This window comes from Copadichromis virginalis, linkage group LG15, assembly GCF_057382275.1.
Source record: "Copadichromis virginalis isolate Kocher_CV1m ecotype Utaka linkage group LG15, C_Virginalis_male_GT1.1, whole genome shotgun sequence".
NCBI lineage: Eukaryota > Metazoa > Chordata > Actinopteri > Cichliformes > Cichlidae > Copadichromis > Copadichromis virginalis.
In genome coordinates, this window is record NC_140632.1 from 28408619 (window position 1) to 28435183 (window position 26565).

Sequence of the window (26565 nt, forward strand, 5' to 3'; positions counted from 1 at the left end):
TGGGATCTTTGCTCACCGTTCTCATGATCATTTTGACCCCACGGGATGAGATCTTACGTGGAGCCCCAGATCGAGGGAGATTATCAGTGGTCTTGTATGTCTTCCATTTTCTGATGATTGCTCCCACAGTTGATTTTTTCACACCAAGCTGCTTGCCTATTGTAGATTCACTCTTCCCAGTCTGGTGCAGGTCTACAATACTTTTCCTGGTGTCCTTCGAAAGCTCTTTGGTCTTGGCCATGGCGGCGTTTGGAGTCTGACTGTTTGAGGGTGTGGACAAGTGTCTTTTATACAGATGATGAGTTCAAACAGGTGCCATTCATACAGGTAACGAGTGGGGGACAGAAAAGCTTCTTACAGAAGACGTTACAGGTCTGTGAGAGCCAGAGATTTTCCTTGTTTGAGGTGACCAAATATTTATTTTCCACCCTAATTTACGAATAAATTCTTTACAAATCCTACCATGTGAATTCATGGATTTTTTTTCACATTCTGTCTCTCACAGTTGAAGTGTACCTCTGGTGCAAATTACTGACTTCTGCCATCATTTTAGGTGGGGAAACTTGCACAATCGGTGGCTGACTAAATACTTTTTTGCCCCACTGTATATATCGATATATTTTTATATGAGATGTGACAATATTGTTTATATCGATATAGTCTATGTTGCATTATGATTATACTCGTGGACCCGCAAGTTTGCCTCTCTTTCGTCCACTTTTGTCTCTAAGCAACGCTACTCTGCCTCGCCTCTCTCCTTCACTGAACACAACTACCCCTCCCCCATCGCTTCACCTGCAGGCAATAACAAGATGGACACTGCAACTATACAAGAGGAGCTGGTCGGTAAAAAGAAAACATTTGAAAATTAGTAATTTAGAGATCCATATTAGCGCGGTTAGGTCGTTAATGCGTTGACAAAGTCCAGCCCCACGCAAGGGGTGATCCGCGATAACTCATTAACTGTGTTAATGCAGTTATGGCCTTAATGTCATTTTAACAAGATTAACGCTGGCAGCACTAATTATTATTAGTATTATTTGGAGTGTCAGATGAGCAGCAGTGTATTCTGTAGAGAATGTTGAGAAAGCGTCCCGACTAAAGGTTGGAGCACTACTGGTATTTTCACTATTTACAACAGCGCCATGAAGTGCAAAATGAAGAGTGTGTGAAACTGCGTCCTGTATCCTGGACCGCGAAGTCTCACAGCCTCCTGCACCGAAACAAACCACCTTACAAAACTCGTGTACCGTATTTTTCGGCTGGAAGCTTACACTAAAATCCTTTCATTTTCTCAAAAATGGACAGTGAGCCTTATGTATGAATTCTGGTTATGCTTACTGACCGAAAACTGATTTTATGTGGTACACGGCGCTCAGAAATCTGTCAAAAAAGGTTTTATTACGACTTTGGCAAGCTACGAAGCTGCACTACTTAATTGTCAAAGCAATATGGCTGCCATAGTCAGGAGCCTCGCGGAGTAATACGTGCTGTGCTTCAACGTAATATTGCGCGGATTATTATCGTGTGGGTATAAGGACTACAAATGGCACCTGTTAAGAGACATGGTTACGAAGTGGATTTCAAACTCAAGGCTGTCAGTCATGCAGTAGAACATGGGAACAGAGCAGCTGCAAAATCTGTCAGTCTTTGTTATTATGCTCAGCGTCTTTTTAGTTTACATTTTGAATGCACAATTGTGAGCTTTTTGTTATGCACAAAAACAACATTTTTTATTTTATATATGGAGCATTATTATTTAATAAATGCTGATAATTTATTTCTGAGTAATTTCATGTACATCTACGTTGTATGTTAATAAAAGTGCCTGTTTGAGATCTGAGACACAGCTTTGACTAAGAACTCTTTTTGTTCTTACTTTATGGCAAAAAATCCCTTCTTCAATATTTATCTTCTTCGAGACATACATCCAGCTAAAGAATATCAAGATATGAATTTTGGGCCATATCGCCTAGTCCTACTCACTAACTAGTTAGAAGATAAATTTTTTTCTCTAGTTGCCAGATGTTGCCAGGGGGTTGCCAACTGATCAGTTGCTGTGTGTCACTGAGCCAAAGGCTACAATGTTGCTAGATATGTAAGCATCTGTTAGCTTAAAATATAATGACTAATAGCCCTCCTGTTGTGTGCACTCCAAACTCCCTTACTTTAGTGTTCTGGTCACCATTGAACGGTCTGTTTTAACATTCTGTCTCTCACAGTTGAAGTGTACCTCTGGTGCAAATTACTGACCTCTGTCATCATTTTAGGTGGGGGAACTTGCACAATCGGTGGCTGACTAAATACTTTTTTGCCCCACTGTATATCTTCACCTAAATGCATACACATGGGCAGTGGATTACTCATCTAATCAGGAGAACACAAACATAATGCACAAAAACACAGAATCATTTAAACAGATTCATTTGAAACCCAGACTTTATTCACTTTAATGTGTTTAATGAGTTTCATCAAGTAGTTTTTTTTTTCCAAATGATTTGCCCATAGTCGTGCATTTAGGAACTGTATCCTCGGGGGACACCTGTTGTTGTAGATTATGACATCAATCTATTCTAGCAGGTGCTGTTTATCTGTCAGCATTCTTTTAAGAACACTAACATGTACTCACATTGCCATGTCAAGGCAATGTTTGTTTTGTCCGGTTTAAGCACCAGTAGGGTTTTTGGTTACAAGATCCAGGAATGAGAAACATGGCGGTAACACAGTCCAGATCATTTCCTGTTAAACATAATCTGATCTTAGACCCATTTGAAATAAAACAAAACAACATGAGGCACAATTAACTGGGGGTTTTTTTGTTTCTTCATTTTCTTTTGTCACTTGGCAGAATCAGGACAAGCTGTAAACACAAAACTATTATTACCATATAAAGTTAACATGACAAACTTCAGCAATTAACTGCTTATTTGCACATTCAACAGAGACAAAACAAGCTCCAAAACAGGAGCTCATAATTTAACTTCTTTTACATTAAAGTAGACCTGCATGATCCATAGTACCCATAATAATCCTTATTTATATCAAACTGGGACTCCCAGCCACTCAGGTGGCCTTTTCACTCCTCCCGCTTAAACCCAAAAAGCAAGGTTAGCAGCTGGGTGGGGCTTCCTGCACTCATAATGAACTATAGAAAACAGTTTTTAAAGTATACTGAATCTTGATTTGCTGTGAGATTACATCAATCTTTGAAACTTTGGCCATTATTTAAATATTTTGTTTCCAACTTCGCCAGGCGGTTGCCGTTATGGTTATTTTAGGTCCACCCACTATAAATAAGCACAGAGGATTTGCTACAATTGTAAAGTTAAGTCTACTGTTGCTATTACTCATTTGTTCAATGTATGAACTTCTAAAAGAAAGAGCTATTTTTATATTTTAAAAAATCAAGAGTATTAAAAAGAAGTAACTGTATAAGTCAAAAATGCTTTGACTCAACTCAAGACCATCACATTTACCATGTTGGTAAAGCTGGGAGTTGTAAAGTTGAATGATAATTGATAGCTTCATAAAATGTACTTGTGTTTCTCTAACTGCCTACCTTTCCTTTCTATAACAGGCATCTTAAGTATCAGGGCTGCTAGGCAACAGCAGGGAAAGCCCAATGTGGTTAGCCAGCAACAGTATAACACTTCCTGTGTCAAACCTTAGCCCCTCCAAACAACACACACACACAACTCCCAGCACTATCTCACGTTCCCTCTTCATTTCCTTTTCTCCATATATCTCTTTGTCACTCTGTAAGAGACCAGATTGACCTACTAATGTTCCTTGCCAACCAAACAACAACTCTGATGCAGCTGAAACCAGATTATTCCAGTTCTCTGTGGTCAGTCAATGAGGGAGCAGAGAGAGGGTAGCGGATGTCTCAGCTTGATCAAAGAACACACACACAGACAAGGTTACATGCACACATACACAGATTTCTACTTGAGACTTGAGTGTCTCTGTCAGGATATGTTCCCTGAGTCTGGGTCTCTTGTCCTAAGTCAGTGTGAAATCAAGATCTGTGCTGTAGGGTTGAATGTTTTCTACTTGTAGAAAACATTCAACCCTACATCTCAATCTGTAGCTACAGAGAGTGGCAATAAGAAACTGTGGAGGGGAGGGTGGAATCGGTACGGGGATCTACGCAGTTCACAAGCAGAACTCACGCACGCTATAACGTTAGCCTGAGATATGCACTGAGTAACTAAGAGTCTGCAGCCTCCTGTGAGCTGCAGATGTAGAGCATTTAGTAGAAACAATGCTGAGTTTACAAAAAACACAATGGCCATGGTAAGACCCTGTCATGTTAGTAGTTTCTTCAGTCACTTGATTAAAGGTTAGGAGTAGATTAACTTTGAAGCCCCAAATTCACAAGCGTTATAAAAATAGCTTTGTCCCCGTTGCTGTCACTGAATTAAATAAGAACTGTTTTTGAATATCAAAACTACTATATATGTGCCACAGTGAGCTTTATATATTTACTAGGTATGTGTGTTTTTAAAGGGATGCCAAATGCTGTCATTTTTCTGTAAAGCAAATTTACCTTGCCTTTGGGTATAAATAAAGTTACCTTGACCTTGACCTTGACATCAAATGATTAATTCTCCCTTTATTCATCCATGTCGCTGAATTTTAACTGAATGACCCTAACTCCTAACCCTAACCCCTCGAACTGAGAGAAAATGATAGAGATAGATTTTTATGTTCCACAACTTCAGCACCAAACCCCAAGTTATCAAAATAATTGAATGTGTGCAATTTTAAAGTCTTAGAGACTCTTCTGAAGATCTAACTGTGTTTCTACCTCAGTTGAAAAGCAGTTTCCAACACCAAAAGATCCAGTAGGTTTACCTTGTCCGTTGGCATAGTAGATCCACTTCTCTCGGACTTGAGTTAGTGGTGCAGGGGGTTTCTTTTGAATTGCCTTCTCCATGATGCTGCTCGGGTCCTGCATTGGGCCCTTCTTCAACACCTGAGAGCTCTGCTTCACACTACACACTACGATCACCACCAGCACCAGCAGCAGCAGCAGTACAATCATCCAGGGCAGGTGCTCGTTTATGTCAAAGTGATTATGGGCGCTTGGTCTTGGGAATCCCCTGCGAGTTGGCCTGTAGGAGCTGGAGGCTCCACCTGCGCTATCTTGTCCATTAATCTTTCTTATGCTTGTTTCAACCTTGACTATTTCTTCAGTCCCCAGATCTTCCATTGCCCTCTTGTTAGGCCCTGGGTTTGGTTCAGAATTCAGTTGCCCCCTCTGCAACTCATGGTCCATTGGTTCCTCATGAGCTGGGAGAACTGGAGTCCAATTTGGTTGGGTGAGAGTGCCAGGATGGCTTCGGAGGGGCTCTTCTGCTCGCTGGCTTTTTCCACCCTGGGGTTCCTTCAGCTGAATGGCTGCTGACTGGCTGTGGGTACCTGTGTTGAGAGGCAGAGAGGTTGATGGAGACACAGAACAAGCAAGAAGAGAGATAAGAAAGACAAGGAAAGCAAAGATAGTAGATAGTATAGAAGTAGCAGATGAGAGACAACAGTGACACAGAGAAAGAGGGAATTAAACTCAGTCACTTGGGAGTTCTGTCTAACTAAGACAAAAAAAAAAAAAACAGACGGTATCACGGGCGGAGGATCCTAACACCTTAATCCATCCAAGCAATCTGGCACAGACACGCTTTGTTGACTTACTTCATCACTGAGTGGGCTGTGTACACCTTTTTGACATTGTTATTACAATCTGAGTATTCATGAAAACGAAAAGAGTGTTTAGATGATGTTCACAGGGGTAAAAATCTACTTTGTTTTCCAGGCAGTGGCCATTATAGTCATTGTTGAGCATACTAATACTAATACTCTGCAGAAATTGCAGACCAGTGTAAATGACTGACAGATGTCAAAATCTATATACATATTAGAGATGGCACGATACCACTTTTTTATGTCCGATACCGAAATCATAAATTTGGATATCGGCCGATACCGATATGAATATTAGTGTGTTTTTTTATTCAATAAAACTGTTTTTTTAAATATATTGCTGCATTTTGTATAAGTTCATACTCAAGTTTCAATAAACAACAACACTAAAGCTATTCTGTTATACCTGTATGTAAAAAATACACTGCACCCAAAATATTTCATAGTTCAGCAATACTGATCAATCTAATAAACTTAAACCTTCTCCATCCTTCCTATTCTGGTATTTTACAGAGTACTCTTTAGCTCCTCCCCTTTGTGAGTGTGGACACTTCATCTCTTTGCTCTTGAATGCTTTGCTTCTTATATTGATTTTTATTGATTTTTATGCTGATTTTTTCCCTTTTTTCCGTGTGAGCTTACCTGCGATTACTTCTGGACACTTGTAGATCATTAGGACTTGAGTGTTCTTAACAGAAACAGCAACATTTTATGGTTACCTTGTCCTCAGCGCTCCGTGTGTCTGTGGCCTAGACACAGCTGAAGCCTGATTACAGCGTCTGGGCACCGAGCAGCCTCAATAGCCTGGAAAGGTGCTAACCGCTAGGCTAACTAGCAACAAGATGCCTTCCCTCTCCACAGATGACTACCACAGCCTCCTGCAGAAGATTGCAGTACTGGAGACAAAAATTCATCGCTTAGAAGTAAACGTGGAGGTAAATGGACTGTGTGGAAATGAAACAACCTTGCCTTTGATTCAAAACAATGGCGATGAGCAAGCTAGTACACAGCTAAGGAGCACAGATAACATGACCAAGAAAGTAGACTCTGTGCATTATTATAAATCCTCAAGTGATAATCCCCCCTTAGACTGTCTTGGTGCAAAACCAAGACATAAATCATGTCTCCTGGAAGGGGGAGGACGTATCACAGGCAGGGCACAGCGAGCTGAAATCTCTGAAACCGACTGGCCTTCACTTCCTACGAGACAGAGAAGCTCTTCTACCCCTATATACGGGAGGAAACAGGACTGGACAACCGTGAATAGGAAGGTTAACAACAAACCTCCAAAACAACTGAATGTGAAACTGCAGAACAGATTTGCTCCACTATCAAAGGACCCTGGATCTATATCGGACAACCATCCATCTAAAAGCAGCGAAATAAGGTCTGAAAATCTGTTGAAAAGTGAAAGGCCACAGGGAAAGCTAAAGGCTAGGCCTGAAACTCTGATTGTGGGTGACTCTGCCGTAAAGGATGTACAAAGGATGTGCGGTAAGAACACTAAAGTCCTCTGCTTTCCTAACGATATGGTCAACAACCTGAAGGAGAGAATTCTTCAAATTGCAGATGAATATCCAACTGTGACAAACATTGTTCTGCATACAGGGTCAAACGATGTGTCCAAACAACAGTCGGAGGTTCTGAAACGGGACTTTACTGGATTATTAAGTACTGTAAACTCTCTGAATGCAGCTGTATTCATCAGTGGACCTGTACCGCCGGTCAGAGGAGGAGACGAGAGATTCAGCAGGTTATTTACACTGAATAAATGGCTTATATCAGCATGTGCTGACCACTCAGTGCACTTTATCGACAACTTTAATATTTTTTGGGAACGCAGGCATCTGTTCAAAGCAAATGGATTTAATTTTAACAAGTCAGGGGTGAAACTGTTCACCTCCAACTTGTTTTATTCCATACGTCATCCATCCGTGCTTGGTGCCAAGGCTGAGATAAACGAGGAGTTATCTCATAAAGAGGAACAAACATTACTCCAAGAACAGACAAAGCCCAGCAGAAACCTTGAGGAGGAGCTCCATTTGCCCCCACCCGGGAAGAGCCTCAGAAAGGAGAGACATCCATGGCATCTGAGGAAGAGCCTCAGAAAGGAGAGACATCTAAGGCAAGAAGAGGGGTCCCTATTTGCCTCCAACTCTCTCAACAACACCAACGACCAGGACAAGGGACCACGACCTTCCCCAGTCCCCCAAACCCCTGACAGGCCATCACCCTCCTCCCCCTCCCTTTCTCCCTCCTCCCCACACCTGAAATTCACTGAGGAGATGATGGAGCGGGTCAATGCTGGGCTCAGATCTACCCCCCGTCCCAATCCCTTTTTGTCCCCCATAAACCCCCCACCAGAGCGGCCAAAGGTTCGCCATCGAGCCCCACCCTCAACAGAGCAATCGAAGTCACATTGCCCAGCCTCGCCCCCCTTAGTTCCTCTTCATGCCCTGTCTCCGCAGTCTGATGCGTGATGTGTGAAGGGTCCGGGCTGTGAGGATTATGGCAGTGATGACTTTTCCCAGGAGAAGCTGGGACCCTGTTTACTAGAAGGTTTTAAAATTTCTGTACTTTTAGGTGACAGGAGACATGTGGCCTGGTCAAAACACAGAGAGCTGCACTCTAAAAGATCTTTAAACATAGTAAACATACCTTGTGTGCCACAGACTGCTCCCAAACACGAGGGGACAAGTAATACCTCTAAAACACTTAAGTTGGCTTTATTAAACATTAGATCTCTAGCTGGGAAAACATTTTTAATTAATGATTTAATCACTGAGCACAGCCTTGATTTTATGTTTTTAACTGAAACTTGGTTGGACCAAAGTAACAGTGGAGCTGTTCTCATCGAGACGACCCCTCCTAACTACAGTTTTATCAGTGAGGTCAGGGCGAGCAGGAGAGGAGGAGGGGTTGCTGTCTTATTTAATGAATCATTTCAATGTAAGCAGCTATCTCCTGGAAGTTTTCAGTCTTTTGAATATGTGGCTTTACAGCTGAAGGCCCCATCCAAAGTTGTGTTTCTTAATGTTTACAGGCCTCCCAAATACTGCACAGACTTTTTTAATGACCTCAGTGAACTGCTGTCTGTGATCTGTGTTGATTTCGACTGTGTAATTATTGCTGGGGATTTTAACATTCATGTGGACAACCCTCAGGACAAAGGGACTAAAGACCTGAGTAACACTCTGGGCAACTTTGGGCTGACTCAGCATGTAACAGAGGCCACACATAATAGAGGACACACTCTTGACCTACTGATCTCCAAAGGCCTGAGCATTTCAAAGGTTACTGTGTCTGATGTGGGCCTGTCTGATCATTACTGTGTTTTCTTTGAAAGTAAAATCTCAGCCCACACAAATATATCAACAACAGTGATCACAAAACGGTGTATAACTGAACACAGTAGTGCAATTTTTAACCAGGTCTTCCCATTAACACCTGACCTGCCCAGAGGGTCAGTCAATGAGCTCGTCAATAGCTTCAATGCTAAAATGTTAAATGTAATGGACACTATTGCTCCCATTAAGGTGAAGGTTATCTCTGGAAGGAAAAAGTCTCCATGGAGAAACTCCACACTGGTGAAAAAAGAAAAAAGAGAGTGTAGGAAAGCTGAGCGCAGATGGAGAAAAACAAACCTCCAGGTTCATTATGACATTTATAAAGAGAAACTTCACAATTATAATTTACAACTGAGGAATGCAAGGAGGTCCTACTTCTCTGACATCATCACTAAAAACAGCCATAATGCTCGGGTCTTATTTTCTACAGTTGACAGGCTAACAAACCCTCCTGTGTCAGTGGCAGCTGAACTTCATTCGACCATGGCCTGCAATGACTTTGCCAAATTCTTCACAGAAAAAATCCAAAAAATTAGACAAGCAATTGGTACATCAACAGCAGATCCAGGATATGTACTGTGTCCACCAAAAAACTGTTTAAACACCATGAAACAGTTTCAACCTATTAACAGCAAAGACCTGGAGGACATCTTAGGTAAACTGAACTCCTCCTCCTGCTGTTTAGATGTCCTGCCAACAAGTTTTTTCAAAAAGGTCTCAAAGACTTTAGAGTCAGACCTGTTACAGATCGTCAACTTTTCTTTATTATCAGGTGTGTTTCCAGAATCACTAAAAACTGCTGTAATCAAACCTATACTGAAAAAGGACAATCTTGACAAGACACAAATGAACAACTACAGGCCAATCTCAAATCTCCCGTTTTTAAGTAAGATCATTGAAAAAGCAGTTTCTCAACAGCTCAGTTACTTCTTAAAACAGAATAATTGCTACGATGCCTTCCAGTCAGGTTTTAGACAGAACCACAGCACTGAAACCGCTCTGACCAAAGTGTTTAATGACATATGTCTGAATACAGACAGTGGAAAAATGTCAGTCCTAGTTTTACTGGATCTCAGTGCAGCATTTGATACAGTTGACCACAACATATTACTCAAACGACTGGAGAACTGGACAGGTCTTTCAGGAACTGTACTAAACTGGTTCAAAACATACGTAGAAAACAGGAAATACTTTGTATCAATAGGTAACTTCACATCTGAGCAGACAAGTATCACATGTGGAGTTCCCCAAGGTTCCATCTTGGGACCCCTTCTGTTTAACATCTACATGCTCCCACTGGCACAGATTATAAACAACAACAAAATAAACTATCACAGCTATGCAGATGACACACAAATATATATCACAATGTCACCAGGAGACCGAGGCCCTGTACAGGCTCTTGGTAAATGCATTGAGGAAATCAATGACTGGTTGTGCCACAATTTTCTCCAGCTAAACAAAAACAAAACTGAGGTAATAGTCTTTGGCGCCAAAGAAAAACGATTACAGGTCACCAGAGAACTTCAATCTATACATCTAAAAACCACAAACCAGGCGAGAAATTTGGGTGTAGTGATGGATGCAGACCTAAACTTAGAAAAACACATTAAGACAATAACAAAGTCAGCTTACTATCACCTCAAGAATATATCAAGGATAAAAGATCTGATGTCTCAACAGGACCTGGAAAAACTAGTCCATGCATTCATCTTTAGTAGGCTTGATTACTGTAACAGCATCTTTACAGGTCTACCTAAAAAATCAGTCAGACAACTACAGCTCATTCAGAACTCTGCTGCTCGAGTCCTCACTAAGACCAAAAAAGTGGACCACATCAGTCCAGCTCTGAGGTCCTTACACTGGCTGCCTGTCCGTCAGAGGATAGACTTTAAAGTTCTGATGCTGGCCTATAAAGCTCTGAATGGTTTAGGACCAAAATACATCAATGACCTCCTGACCCAGTATGAACCATCCAGATCCCTCAGGTCATCTGGATCCGGTCTTTTATCAGTTCCCAGAGTCAGAACCAGACACGGAGAAGCTGCATTCAGCTTTTATGCTCCTTATATCTGGAACAAACTCCCAGAAAGCCTCAGATCAGCTGAAACACTCAGTTTATTTAAATCCAGGTTGAAGACTCACCTGTTCTCAGCTGCATTTGAATAAAGCACCAAATCCACACTTTAAGCTTAAATTTCAAAACTTACATTTAACTACTGATTTTATCTACTGTTCTGATTTTATCTGTTTTGATTTTATATACTGTTTTGTTTGTTTGTTTGTTTGTTTGTTAATTAGTTAGTTAGTTTATTTGCTTGTTTTAATCAATTTTAAATCATGCTTTTTATTTGTTCTTGTTTCTAATGTCTCTGTAAAGCACTTTGAATCACCTTGTTGTTGAATTGTGCTATACAAATAAACTTGCCTTGCCTTGCCTACTTAGCAGAAACATTGAGCAACCTAACTAATAGGGTTGCAAACTCCCAGCAAAAAAAATAGGGAACCACCCCCACCCTCCACCTCAAGATGCTTAATCGACGTAATCAACTTTAATTTGATGCAGTGTGGGAAAAAAATGCACAGAAATCAATTCTTTTTCAAGAATAATTAAATAGATTCAACATCTTTCTTCAACAGAATTGCAGACTGCACAGATGGTACCTTCCCAAAGGAAAAAGTAGTATAGCTTACTAGGGTATATTAGACTTAACAGTTACTATATACAGTAATGGACTTCTATATATTTTACATAAGATTAAAACTTTGGGTGTAAGATTCAGATAATTATTTATTAAAAGCTAGACATTTTAAATGAGAATAAGAAAGAAAAGTATGTCTTTGTGCCCCCTTTTCCCTGTTCATGCCCTATCGGCCCCCCTGGCTAAACTTTGCTAGATCCGCCCCTGCACAGTTACCAGCCGTCAGCTGCGTAGAAAAGGATCCTGGTCTAGAAAGTAATATTAAATAAATTCTAACAACAGTTAATCGAGCTTAAACGTGCTGCTGTTGTTCAGCCGCTGGTTTCCTCTTTCTGGTGCAAAGTGGGCCAAAAACAAGCAAGAGACGGACAGGCGACAGAAAAGCCGATCAGCTGATCATTAAGCAGTTTCACGATTGAAGTAGCAGCAAGAAGAGGCAGTCGCTCCATATATCGGTTGTTAATCTTAACGTGGGAATGCTTTACAAACATTCAGAGATGAACTTACACACTTGCTTTTCTTCTCTCTGGGATGACTTCATCAGAGATGAAATGCTGGTTTGAGGCTACAAATACACGTAGCCGCTCTATCACTTGAGCACACTGCTCCGTGCTACGGTTATGAGCCGAGTTACGCCGTGTGGCAAGTTTTGTGAGGTACTTTTTTGATATTTAATGGATTGGATTACATTTTTTATTTCTCTCCGATATCCGATCCAGTAATTTACGTCAGTATCGGACCGATACCGATACGTAATATCGGATCGGTCCGTCTCTAATACATATGCCCACATTTGGGGAGAACAAGGAGAAGCTGTACACAACACACACAAAAAATGACCAGAGAGCTTAATCTGAGCATCTGCAATTAGCATAGCTTGGTGCACAAACAGAAAATTTTTTAATTTTGTTCTTACATTAGGTGCAGGAGTGGGTTTCAAGTGAAGAAAATGAAATAATAATATCCAAGACAGAAGCCTGAAAAGGCACAGCTTTCCAAAGGGACTGCACAGAAGTGATGATGAGGTGCTGAATATTGTTTCAGTCGTACTTAGTGTGAACACAACTGACTTGGGTGACTACAATATGTTTGCATCCCTCAAGAGGTAAATCATCCGTCAAAATGTAACTACAAACTTTCCCCTAATATCCTTCTCCTCCTTCTGCTTTGCAAATAAAGCTGTGCTCCATCTTGTTATCGTAGAGCAGATGAGCTCTAAATTGCTCATTCCACAGTCTGTTCATTAATTAAGAAGTGAGGGACATTGTAATCAGCCTGGGTGGAGGAACAGTGCTAAATCAAAAAAAGAGAGGGAACTAGTCAGACAGAACAACTTAAAAACTGCTTTCAGTCTGTTGAAATGGTAGAACAATTAGCAATGTGTTTGACATAAAAGTGGAGCAGTGCTTTGTGGACACTGGAACAAACCAATGATCAATCAATATCAGTGCATTATTTACCACTATTGATTATCAGTGTGTCAGCCAGTACCACCCTGCTGCTCACAGAAGCAACTGGCTTCTGTTTATGCAAGACAAATCCTCAAAATCAGTGTGATATTTTGGCTGGCACTAACACACTGCATCATTATAACATGGCGTGAGCGTCGTACACTAACTAAAGCTACGTAATGGTAAAGTGTTGGTGAAAAAAAACTAGGTGGTGGCTTATAACTTTAATTACAACCGAATGTCTATGAGGTGGCACAAACGCGCTTTATTGACTTTCCAGCTGTTTATTAACTCATTCACTGCCAGCCATTGGCAGTGAATGAGTTAAACCCATTGACTCATTCACTGCAATTGACGGCTATAGACGTCAATGGCAGTATTATTATGATTAGCACTTTTTTAGCTATTGGTAGCTAATATTGTTTGCTGTTGATAATGTAAGCAAGCATAAAAGAGGCCTTTAGGCAAGGCAATAATGGAGGAGACAATAAATGCCACCTTTGAAATTTCGCAGGGAAATTCACATGGAAAATGTTTGAAAAATGCAACTTTTATTAGGTCAACTTTTATAAATGTAAAGAAACATTAAAATAAAAAACAGTTAAAGTTGAAAACTATATAAATTCAAATAGAAGATTATTAAACAGAATTCCCATCCCTCACCTTTTTGTGCAGGTCCAGCCAGGGGTGCTGGAAAGATTGAAGAAATAATGGGTTCCTGTACAAGTCCTGAGCCACCTGAAGCGGTGGTGGAGGCAGAGGATGGAGCTGTAGAAAGGGGTCCACAGATATTATCTTTCTCTCTAGTCCCTGGTGAGAGCAGCACCAGCCCCTGAACCTGGCAGCCTGTGTGATTTCTGCACTGTGTTGCACTTGATTTCACATCTGAAAAAGTTCCCTCAGAGCACTGCTTACAGACCACGTCCTTTTTCTCACTGCCCTGCTTTTTCACCCTCTTGCCTGGGGGGCACAAAGAGTGGGGCTTACACACAGCAGCACCATCCCCTGACAGGAATGTATTGGGTGGGCATGTGCAGATTCGATCCTGGGTGGCTGTGCAAGGCGTTTTCTCAATAAAGCCAGCTGGGCAAGGACTCCTGCAGCGATGGCATTGCTGAACTCCATTCTCTCCCCGTGTGAAGGTGCCTTTGGGACAGGGGCTGCATTCCCTCACAGAAGTTGGAGAGCAGTGGATGGAGACATAGGTGCCAGCCGGGCACTTATCACAGACCAGCTGGGTGCCCGTGTCTTGGTCGGTGTGCTGATAGTGCCGTTGAGAAAAAATGGGCTGGTCATCTGTGCTGGATGTGGTCAAAACCCGAGCTGAGATATCAACCACAACTGTACATAAGAGCTGAGGGGAAAAGAGAAGGCAGCTATTAGGCGAAAGACTAAAAATGTTTTGAAAAATGTTCTGGTGTAGAAATTTATGCAACAGGACAGATTGTCAACCCCTGAATGATGCTGCATTCATTATACTGCAGTAAGTGTTTAAAGCAAAAACCAAACACTATCTGAATTCTTAAGACTGGGATCCACAATGTCAGTTTCACACATTAGGCGGTTTTGTCAGTACTGTCCACTGAAAGATGGAGTATGAAGTAACTTAATTTTACAAGAACCACCCACATTAAGGCTGTAGCTCAGGTGGCAGAGCAGGTCAACCACTACCCAGAAGGTCGGTGGTTTGATCCCAGACTGCTCTAGTCTGTGCAAAATGCCAAATAATTCTTGGGCAAGATACTAATAATAATGGATTGGATTTATATAGCACTTTTCAAGGCACCCAAAGCGCTTTACAATGCCCAAGGACACAACGACCAGGACAGAGAGCCCAGGGATCGAGCCGGCAACCTTCCGGTTACAGATGCGCTTCCCAACCCCCTGAGCCACGGTCGCCCCATGTTGCTCTCCGATGCATCCATCTGAGTGTGAATGTGTATAAATGTAAGATATTTAGCACTTAAGAGCTTAGAAGATGTGATTGGGTGAATGAATTAGTTGTATAAAGCACTTTGAGTGCACAGACAAAGTAGAAAAGCGCTATTTAAGAACCAGTCCATTTAACTAATATCCTGTTATGGTACTTATTTACCTTTACCATCTACTATTTTTTATGCTGTCCATGGCTTTTTTATAAATTTTTGCCCTGACTGAAGCATTCCAATTTAATATGAAAACTTCAATGCAAAAATGTATGACAGCTAACATGTAGTTTATGAAAATTTGCCTCTTGAGCATGTGGCTCTAACAAAACCAAAACCAACAGGTTGCCAGTGACGTTGTGGATGGTAAGAGGTTAACCATCTGAGGTCTAAATTGTCATCAGTGATGGTCCCAACCCTAGCCCTAAAACCTAAACTTAAACCTGCTTTGGAATTAAGCAAAAAAAATTTAGAAGAAAGAAACATACATTTTTATGTGTGTCAGTTAAAATGATTACTTGTCCCGTGATAACAAGACTTGGGAGAAGCACAGAAGGTCCAGGCCCTCTCAGTCAAACAATGACACAACTCCTATGCCTAAAATACTACATGTACTTTAATATTAGGTTTTTTACAGAGTCACAAATTAGAACTAAATAGAGAAATCATATTATACTTATTCATTAATTTATTAATACATTATAGTAAGTCTGTGAACATTCTCTGGTTTATCATTGCCTTTTTTGGTACTCAACATCCCTCACCAGACAGAAAAGACATGACCACATGGATACACTCATACCTCCATCTGGTATCGCTAATATCACTTAGTCACTACACTGACTCATCATGCTCGTCACAACTTTAGTGTCAAATGGTGTGCATTCATTTCCACAGTTAAGAATTTAACTGATGTATCATGGGGAACTTTGTTCTTTTTTCTTCCCAAAGGCTTCCCTCTCACTGCTGCTGGGAACCTCAGCTCAGCGGGTTTAGGGGAATAACCCACACATGTCTAGGGTTACACATTTACACAGGCCCAAGCTGAGTCATGTCAGAGTGATGTTATCAGAAAATGCTACAGACCATACATGGCTTTACCATTTTATACTTTTAAACAACCAGTTGCAGTCTTTTACACTTATTTACTTCAAAACAACCAATCATAAGATTTTTAGGGACGCTATAACATTAACCTCTTACTCATGTGAAGTCTAAGTAATACCACTGTAAAGGCAATTTGTTTCCCCAATCTGATCATGTTTATTTATTTTATTGTAAATACAACAGCCTCCAAAAGCGATACTCCCTGTGTAATCACATTTAGGAAAATTAGTAGTATTAACCCTGCAGATCGTTCATCTGCTATTTATGACCTTCCATTCATTCACAGCTTCTTATCCCCTGGTGAACTTGTTTCATACTACAGGGAGTGCAGAATTATTAGGCAAATGAGTATTTTGTCCACATCATCCTCTTCATGCATGTTGTCTTACTCCAAGCTGTATAGGCTCGAAAGCCTACTACCAATTAAGCATATTAGGTGATGTGCATCTCTGTAATGAGAAGGGGTGTGGTCTAATGACATCAACACCCTATATCAGGTGTGCATAATTATTAGGCAACGTCCTTTCCTTTGGCAAAATGGGTCAAAAGAAGGACTTGACAGGCTCAGAAAAGTCAAAAATAGTGAGATATCTTGCAGAGGGATGCAGCAGTCTCAAAATTGCAAAGCTTCTGAAGCGTGATCATCGAACAATCAAGCGTTTCATTCAAAATAGTCAACAGGGTCGCATGAAGCGTGTGGAAAAACCAAGGCGCAAAATAACTGCCCATGAACTGAGAAAAGTCAAGCGTGCAGCTGCCAAGATGCCACTTGCCACCAGTTTGGCCATATTTCAGAGCTGCAACATCACTGGAGTGCCCAAAAGCACAAGGTGTGCAATACTCAGAGACATGGCCAAGGTAAGAAAGGCTGAAAGACGACCACCACTGAACAAGACACACAAGCTGAAACGTCAAGACTGGGCCAAGAAATATCTCAAGACTGATTTTTCTAAGGTTTTATGGACTGATGAAATGAGAGTGAGTCTTGATGGGCCAGATGGATGGGCCCGTGGCTGGATTGGTAAAGGGCAGAGAGCTCCAGTCCGACTCAGACGCCAGCAAGGTGGAGGTGGAGTACTGGTTTGGGCTGGTATCATCAAAGATGAGCTTGTGGGGCCTTTTCGGGTTGAGGATGGAGTCAAGCTCAACTCCCAGTCCTACTGCCAGTCTCTGGAAGACACCTTCTTCAAGCAGTGGTACAGGAAGAAGTCTGCATCCTTCAAGAAAAACATGATTTTCATGCAGGACAATGCTCCATCACACGCGTCCAAGTACTCCACAGTGAGTAAGAAAGGGTATAAAAGAAGAAAAACTAATGACATGGCCACCTTGTTCACCTGACCTGAACCCCATTGAGAACCTGTGGTCCTTCATCAAATGTGAGATTTACAAGGAGGGAAAACAGTACACCTCTCTGAACAGTGTCTGGGAGGCTGTGGTTGCTGCTGCACGCAATGTTGATGGTGAACAGATCAAAACACTGACAGAATCCATGGATGGCAGGCTTTTGAGTGTCCTTGCAAAGAAAGGTGGCTATATTGGTCGCTGATTTGTTTTTGTTTTGTTTTTGAATGTCAGAAATGTATATTTGTGAATGTGGAGATGTTATATTGGTTTCACTGGTAAAAATAAATAATTGAAATGGGTATATATTAGAGCTGGGCGATATGAGATTTTTTCATATCACGATATGTTTTTTTCATTTCAGGCAATAACGATATCTATCACGATATAAGCCAAATAACTATATTTGTAAGATTTAAATGTGCCGTTGCTCACAAGTAAAATGTGAAATAATCAGCAGCTTGTTTTTATTTAAATATTTATTTCCCATAATAAGTTCAACAGGGTAGATGTACTTAAGGAACATGAGACTTTTTCAGATAAATAAAGGCAAATATTGCAAACTACACAAAAGGCAGCCACTAAAGCGTTTACGTTTCAAAATAGAACAAACAAAACAGACTAAATTGTCAATTCCACTTAGAAACAAAATATTAATTCTAAAAATAAATCTTAGATTGTTTTACAGAAGAACAGACAAAACTGACTAACTTTTGTCAATATCAAATAAACTGAGAACTAAAAGGAAATTCTCAATCTCTCCTTGTTGTATAGCTGAGCTTTTCAAACAGTTTTAACAGTTACTTTAGTCTGACAAAAGCCGAATGACGAATTAGCGCTTCCAGTCAGAGACTGAGGCTACGTCCACACGTACACGGGTATTTTTGAAAACGGAGATTTTCCGTTTACGTTTTAAAAAATAATCCCGTACACACATAAAGGCAGAAATGAAGGAAAACGCTGCTATGAACATCCCAAAGCAGCAGGTGGCGCTAGATTCCTAACCGTACCGAAATGTTGGCCAATCAGAAGTCTAGAAGCCTCGGTGGGAAAAAATAAACAAAGCTGGGGCATAGAAGCAGAACCGAGTCGTATGTGTGGAGGGACAGTAACTGTGTGTATATGTAAGCATTTAAACACTGCAGAGAGTAGAATTAACAGTAACAGTATTGTAGAAATTCATTTCACCGAAACAATAACGTGGCGCACAGTGTGACGCATGCACCAGTTTATTGTATTTCCAGACTTGCTTTCGGCACAATTTACAGTGCACGCTACTCTATTTTTTGTCAGACTTGAAATAGCCGAAATACCTTCACACTACGGAACTTCTTTGGCTCTTCCGTTTGACAATCTCTCCGGCATTGGAACCATCATCTGTTTTCTCTTCGGTCACGCTCGGTTGATTTTTCTAGTCGGCACACTCATTTCCTCCATTACGCGCTGGCTCCATTACCCGCTGGCTGCTTCCCAAACAAACACACGTGCGGCTTGGCACTTGTGCTGTACGTAACAAGTCACGCGACGTGACGCTGCGGCTGTGATTGGTTTGGCTCTGCGCTACTTAATTTGGATTTTTTTTTTTTTTTTTTGAGGACAAGAGCAGCGAGGTCTATCGCGATAGCTTAATTTCTCTATCGAGTAAAAGTTATATCGCGATACATATCATTATCGTTCTATCGCCCAGCTCTAGTATATATTTGTTGATCACCATCAATGGCGCTGCTGTGGAGAGAGTGAGCAGCTTCCGGTTCCTTGGCGTACACCTGGCTGAGGATCTTACGTGGTCAGTACACACAAACAAAACAGTGAAGAAGGCGCAGCAGCGCCTCTTCTTTCTCAGGAGACTGAAAAGATTCGGCATGAGCCCCCGCATCCTCAGGACCTTCTATCGCTGTGCCATTGAGAGTATCCTCACTGGATGCATCACCACCTGGTATGGCAACAGCACCGCCTACAACTGCAAAGCTCTCCAGCGAGTAGTGCGGTGCTCTGAACGGATAATTGGAGGTGAGCTTCCCTCCCTCCAAGACATCTACAGGAAGCGGTGCCTGAGGAAAGCGGGGAGGATCATCAAGGACTCCAGTCACCCCAGCCATAAACTGTTCAGACTACTTCCATCAGGAAGGAGGTTCTGCAGCATCCGGTCCCGTACCAGCAGACTGAGAGACAGCTTTTTCCATCAGGCCATCAGACTGCTGAACACGTCATAGACACCTCAGCTTCACTACTGGAACTTCAACATTATGCACTCCACACTGTATATAAATGCCACTTGTTTTGCACATATTCAACTCTGTATATTTTATATATTTTATTATTATTATTATTATTATTATTATTATTTTATTTTTTTACTATTTAATTTGTAAAAATGTGTATACACACACACACACACACACACACACACACACACACACACACACACACGTAGGAAAATATTTAGTATACACATCCAGAAATGCATACACTATTATATATTGTACATATATTTATTAGTTTCAGGTTGGCCATTCTTGTATTTTGCTCGTTTGTGTTGTTGTGTTTGCACATCTCTGTTGCTTGTGGGGCTCGCACACAAGAATTTCACTCGCATGTGCTGTGCCAGTGTGCCTGCACATGTGATGTGACAATAAAAAGTGATGTGATGTGATGTGATGTTTTTTGTTAAGTTGCCTAATAATTATGCACAGTAATAGTCACCTGCACACACAGATATCCCCCTAAAATAGCTAAAACTAAAAACAAACTAAAAACTACTTCCAAAAACATTCAGCTTTGATATTAATGAGTTTTTTGGGTTAATTGAGAACATGGTTGTTGTTCAATAATAAAATTATTCCTCAAAAATACAACTTGCCTAATAATTCTGCACTCCCTATATAATGTCAACCTCCATAACCTTCTTAACATATTTGCTCCACTTAAACACCGAACTGGCTCATTTTCCCGTTCAGCACCATGGTTTACTCTTAACCTGCGCCATCTCAAAGCTAAAGGACACCAACTGGAACGTCTGTTCAAGAAAACCGGACTTACCCTACACAAAGAAACGTATAACGATCATATTTTGTTTTATAAGGACTGCATTGCTTCAGCCAAATCCGAATACTATTCTGGTTTATTCAGTTCTAGTGAAGGTAACTCCAGGTCTCTCTTTTCATTGTTACGTAAAATTACAAAACCTCCTGGCTCATTCCCCTCTCATATGGACTCTGCTGACTTTTGCAACTCTATTATATCTTTTTTTCACTCATAAAATCACTGATATCCACCAACACCTTAACTCTGTGGGAGCTTCTAACTGTGAAGTAGACTTTCTGTTTTCCTCACTGTCTTACTGTCAGTCATTTTCAAGTTTTACTCTTCCCTCCATAGTTGATGTATCAAATCTTATTCAAAAATCTAAATCATCCACTTGTCAGTTTGACCCTCTTCCCACTGTGTTAGCTGAAGCTTGTCTTCCCTCATTGGCTCCTCTCATAACTAGTATTATCCACTCTTCCCTTAACACTGGAATTGTTCCTTCATCCTGCTTGTGTCATTCCAATTCTCAAAAAGCCTGGTGCAGATCCCAATAATTTTGATAATCTTCGCCCTATATCAAACCTGCTCTTACAATCAGAACTGCTCCCAACAAACAACAGGACTGAGCAGCTCCCTCTGCAGCTGGATCCTTAGCTACCTGTCTGACAGACGCCAAGTGGTCAGACTGGGCAGCATCACCTCATCCCCCATCACACTGAACACTGGTGCTCCACAGGGGTGTGTACTGAGCCCTCTCCTATACTCACTCTACACCTACGACTGCACAGCCACTAACAACTCCAACATCATTGTGAAGTTTGCGGACGACACTACAGTGGTGGGTCTTATCACCAATGGTGATGAGACGACTTACAGGGAGGAGGTCAGCGCCCTGACCCACTGGTGTCAAGACAACCATCTCACCCTCAACGTCGCAAAGACAAAGGAGTTGATAGTGGACTTCCGGAGGTGCAGAGGAGTACACACCCCCATCACCATCAACGGCGCTGCTGTGGAGAGAGTGAGCAGCTTCCGGTTCCTTGGTGTACATCTGGCTGAGGATCTTACGTGGTCAGTACACACAAACAAAACAGTGAAGAAGGCGCAGCAGCACCTCTTCTTTCTCAGGAGACTGAAAAGATTTGGCATGAACCCCCGCATCCTCAGGACCTTCTATCACTGTGCCATTGAGAGCATCCTCACTGGATGCATCACCACCTGGTATGGCAACAGCACCGCCTACAACTGCAAAGCTCTCCAGAGAGTAGTGCAGTGCTCTGAACGGATAATTGGAGGTGAGCTTCCCTCCCTCCAAGACATCTACAGGAAGCGGTGCCTGAGGAAAGCGGGGAGGATCATCAAGGACTCCAGTCACCCCAGCCATAAACTGTTCAGACTACTTCCATCAGGAAGGAGGTTCTGCAGCATCCGGTCCCGTACCAGCAGACTGAGAGACAGCTTCTTCCACCAGGCCATCAGACTGCTGAACACGTCATAGACACCTCACCTTCACTACTGGAACTTTAACATTATGCACTCCATACTGTACAGTAATGCCACTGTTTTGCACATGTCTCAACCAACTCTGTATATATTTATATATTTTATTTATTGTTTACTCTATTTAATTTATAAAATATGTGTACACACACACACACACACGTAGAAAAATATTTAGTATACACATCCAGAAATGCATATACTATTATATATTGTACATATATTTATTAGTTTCAGATGTAGCCATTCTTGTATTTTGCTTGTTTACATTATTGTATTTGCACAACTCTGTTGCTTGTGAAGCTCGCACACAAGAATTTCACTCACATGTACTGTACCAATGTACCTGCACATGTGATGTGACAATAAAAAGTGATTTGATTTGATTTTGATTTGACATAGATGTTTACATCTGCGCTGTAACTGCAATAAGTTAATTAACCGATTTGCACTACAACCTGGTTTGCCTCTTATCTGTAGTTATTTTTATTTAATTTAATAACTGTACAGTATTCTGTTTATAGTGACCACTGTCCTTAATGTAAATATGTAAGAAAAATTGTGTATGTTTCTGTTCCGTGTCCTGTGTACTGTTTGTTTGTATATGTGTCTTTTTGGCTGCTGTTACAACCAAATTTCCCCTTGTGGGTCAATTAAAGGATTATTCTATTCTATTCTATTCTAAACCTGCCCTTTATTTTAAAAATCCTTGAGAAAGTTGTTGCCTCCCAGCTTCACTCATACCTCAATGACCATAATCTCTAAAAACAATTTCATCCTAGTTTCTGCCCCAATCATAGTACAGAAACGGCTTTGTTAAGGATTACTAATGACCTTCTGATGGCAGCTGATTCTGGTCTTTTAACCATTCTCATCCTTCTCGATCTTAGTGCGGCATTTGACACCGTTTCTCATAAGATCCTCCTGAGCAAAGATAACTCTAATTCTTTGCTTTGGAAGCAGGGGGTCAGAGTGATACCAATGTGGTAGGAATGGGTGGGTATAAACGGACCACACATGTATGTTTTGGTCATTGGAAATTACTTATATGAATATGTGAAGGAACTTACCACAGACTACTTGCAATTAAACAGTCAATGGAAGCCAAACTCTTTCTATGATTAGTGCTAAAAAGGATAAAGCTTTCCATTCTTTCAGGACTCTGTTGCCCTTTGCCACACCACTCCTTTGCTTCTTTGTGTTCGTTTCAAGAACCTCATCCATAAACATTAGAGCATGTTCTCGAGGCGCTACTCATAACTCACTTGCGTCACTCATGTCAATGCATTCACTCACATCAGTGTTCAAAGTGAAAACACACGCAGCAGTAAATGGAGACATTCTGCTTGTTACAGAACACAATGGATATTTCCCCACCACGGGGCTACTGTTTGTTTATAGAATTTGATTACTGACACAGTAAGCATTTGGAGATTACCACAAGTGATGGTATTAATCAAGAGGATTCTGAAATTTTCTATCCCATTCCCCTACCATTGGTGCTGATGTTGTTATGCTGGAAGAAAAAATAAAAAATTTACCATTTGATATATATCCCTGTGCACCTTTAAGGTACAGTAAGGGATCATGAGCAACACCACCTGACTTGGACCGCTTTTCATCCCATTAAGCTAGCTGTTCAACATTAAGCTAGCTCACATATTTTGTTTGCCTACTGTTCTCGATAGCTTTTCTTCACAAATAAAATCATACAGCATGAAACTAAATAGGAAAATATTATTACTTAATTTAGTTTTTTTTAACACGAAGATCTCCACTTATGTTCACTGATTATCCTTGTTATATGTAAAAGAGATGACTGTACTTTCTCGTCATGCTGGACTATAAAGCATATACTCCTTATACATGTTTCCCCATTAATTTCATAGAATATGGTAAGTAGTCTGTGACCCTGTAAGCCTGACACAGCCGCAGATGGTAGCGACTTCCAGGTCTTAAAAGTAAATTCAACACAGAAGTGCCTGAAACTTGTAGTCTTTTTAAAGGCAACAAGGGGGCAGCAAGTGTGATTGCAAAAAATCGTCCAGTTCTATAGGAATGTAAGGGAAGATGGCCCTCTTCCCAGAACCTGATTGAACCTGAACATCTCTGTAGAGATCCGAAAATGGCTTTTGTTTGATATTATACACTGAACAAAAATATAAACGCAACACTTTTGTTTTTGCTCCCATTCCCCATGGGATGGACATAGAGACCTAAAATTCATTCCAGATACACAATATAACCATCCCTCCCAAACAGTGGTCACAAATCAGTCCAAATGTGTGGTAGTGGGCACATCTGCTATATTGAGATAATCCATCCCACCTCACAGGTGTGCCACATCAGGATGCTGATCTGACATCATGAGTAGTGCACAGGTGTACCTCAGACTGCCCACAACAAAAGGCCACCCTGGAATGTGCAGTTTTGAAGTGAAAATGAATTTAATACAATTTGGAATAAGGCTGTAACATTGCAAAATGTGGAACAAGTGAGGTGCTCTGAATACTTTCTTGCTTAACCATCAACTGAATTCATACCTATTTAATTCTATTATATGCCCTTGTGATTTATGGGAGCTTGGTAACGTTGAACAATTCTTAAAGGTGTGGAGATTCAGTAATAAGGACCAGATGTTACAGTCCCTGATAATGCATTGCTTTAAATGGAGAAAATCTTGAGGGATGACTGTTATGAGGAAAGGCAGCCCAGACACTTCACCAGTTTGGGACACATCGTCAGTAGTGGACCTTGGATTCATCGGGTGTTTCGGCCATTATCACTAGACACCCTCATCCAAAGAGGCCCTGCCAGGGTTGATCAGGCCCTGGAGTGTGTGTTAAGCAGAACACTGCTTAACACACACTTAACAGAACATTTGGACCTTTAAACAAAAAACAGAACATCTCCTGGTAAAGGGAAGGATTTTATTGTATTCTATTTCTCTCATGGTAAAGCTGTTCAGGGAGCAGACTGACCTCATGACCCTTTTCTGTCTGCATCTATGCTTTTAAGCCAATGAAGGTAATTACTGCAACGGCTGTTAGTCAGCATGTTGGGGAAGTGGTGAGTAAGCTAATGGCCGCACATGGTCCCATTTGGCTGTGTGCCCTCTGCTTTTTTTAATCCTCCCTCTTTCTGCATTTTAGATACAAGACAAACTGGCAACAAAGACACACAGGAGCAGAAGAGGAAGCAAAGTGCAGTAATGGTACTTTGTCAGGACAGACAGACGCTGTCTGAAGATCCACAATAAAACCTCAGCAGATTTAGTGTGTGAATCAATTTCTGTCTTTCCTCTGCCAGCACTCCTCCTTTTACAACAGCCTTCTCTCTCTCTCTGTCCACACTGTTGATCAACTACATCATTTGCCTGGTGCACAGACCTTCAATCAGAGTCAGACACAAACGGATTGGAAAAGACCTGGGCTATCATATGTATGTTCTGTTCCATCTCTGTAGTCCTGCCTCTGCAAACATTACTGTTGTCTGGCAGTCTCCACAAGTTACTCAACCTAATAGGCATTAACAACATACAGGGAAACCCTCACCAGCTTCCAGCCTGACCCGTTGACCTAAATCTTCATTTATAGCTACTTCACATATTCATAAAGTAGAGGTAAACCAACTTTACAATCTGAAATCCAGTTTACTACTCATAACCAGGAGCAGTCGCAGGGCTTCTTTGAAGCCAGTTGGAACAGTGGGGAACTTGGATGCATATGCACTGCTCCAAAAAATGTAAGCAAACTGTGAATCCATTTCACCTAATTCACTGCAATAGTCTCGAACTTGCTAAATAACTACCTGTTGGGGGTGTGTCTTGCTGTTTCGCCTCCCATGCACCTGTGGCCATTTACATTTGCACCAAAGCAGGTGAAATAAATTCATTTTGACTGTTTTTCAGAGAAGAGCATAAAAAACTTAAGATGCTGTGTGATCTGATTCCCCTCTTCAGTCACACACTTGTGTGAAAAAACATCTAAATGTTTTTTTATAACGTCCTCCCTGCCCCCATAGAAGCATTGTACAGCTTTGACTCTGATGATCTCAACTTTGAGAATACACATTAATAAAAATAGAGATACAAGTTCTCAAAGTTGAGCTGAAAGATTTTAAACGTTTGGCCCCCTCCTCTGAATACATTGTTCACCATGTTACAGTCACTCCCTAAGTTTCCGTGAACAGAACTCATGGCCACTTGATTAATGCTCATGACAATTTGTATATTAACAATCGTGAAATTGTGGCTTGTGACTCATTGTTAGGTAATAGTGCACATGGTGCATGTTATTATGCAGCACTATTATGCAGCGCTATTATGCAGCGGTACTGTTTATAAGGTTGGGGAAACCTGCAGTCAGCTGAGCCTGAAGGAGTCACTTGGGTGAGTGACGAAATGTTTCTCTCACTGACAACGTTACTTCCAAATGAACAGAATCAACTTTCTGAGACATTC

The 26565-nt window shown here is 41.2% G+C and overlaps 1 protein-coding gene across 2 annotated transcripts in view; it reads right to left on the minus strand.

Moving 5' to 3' along the window:
- Positions 1–26565, minus strand: part of tnfrsf21 (tumor necrosis factor receptor superfamily, member 21) — a 180085-nt gene that overhangs the window by 120964 nt on the left and 32556 nt on the right. For both annotated transcript variants that reach the window (XM_085432836.1, XM_085432837.1), the window contains exons 2-3: positions 13864–14554; positions 4858–5424 (exon numbers count right to left, since the gene is read on the minus strand). In XM_085432836.1, the coding sequence (XP_085288962.1) occupies positions 4858–5424; positions 13864–14554 (1258 nt within the window). The remainder of the gene's footprint in view (positions 1–4857; positions 5425–13863; positions 14555–26565) is intronic.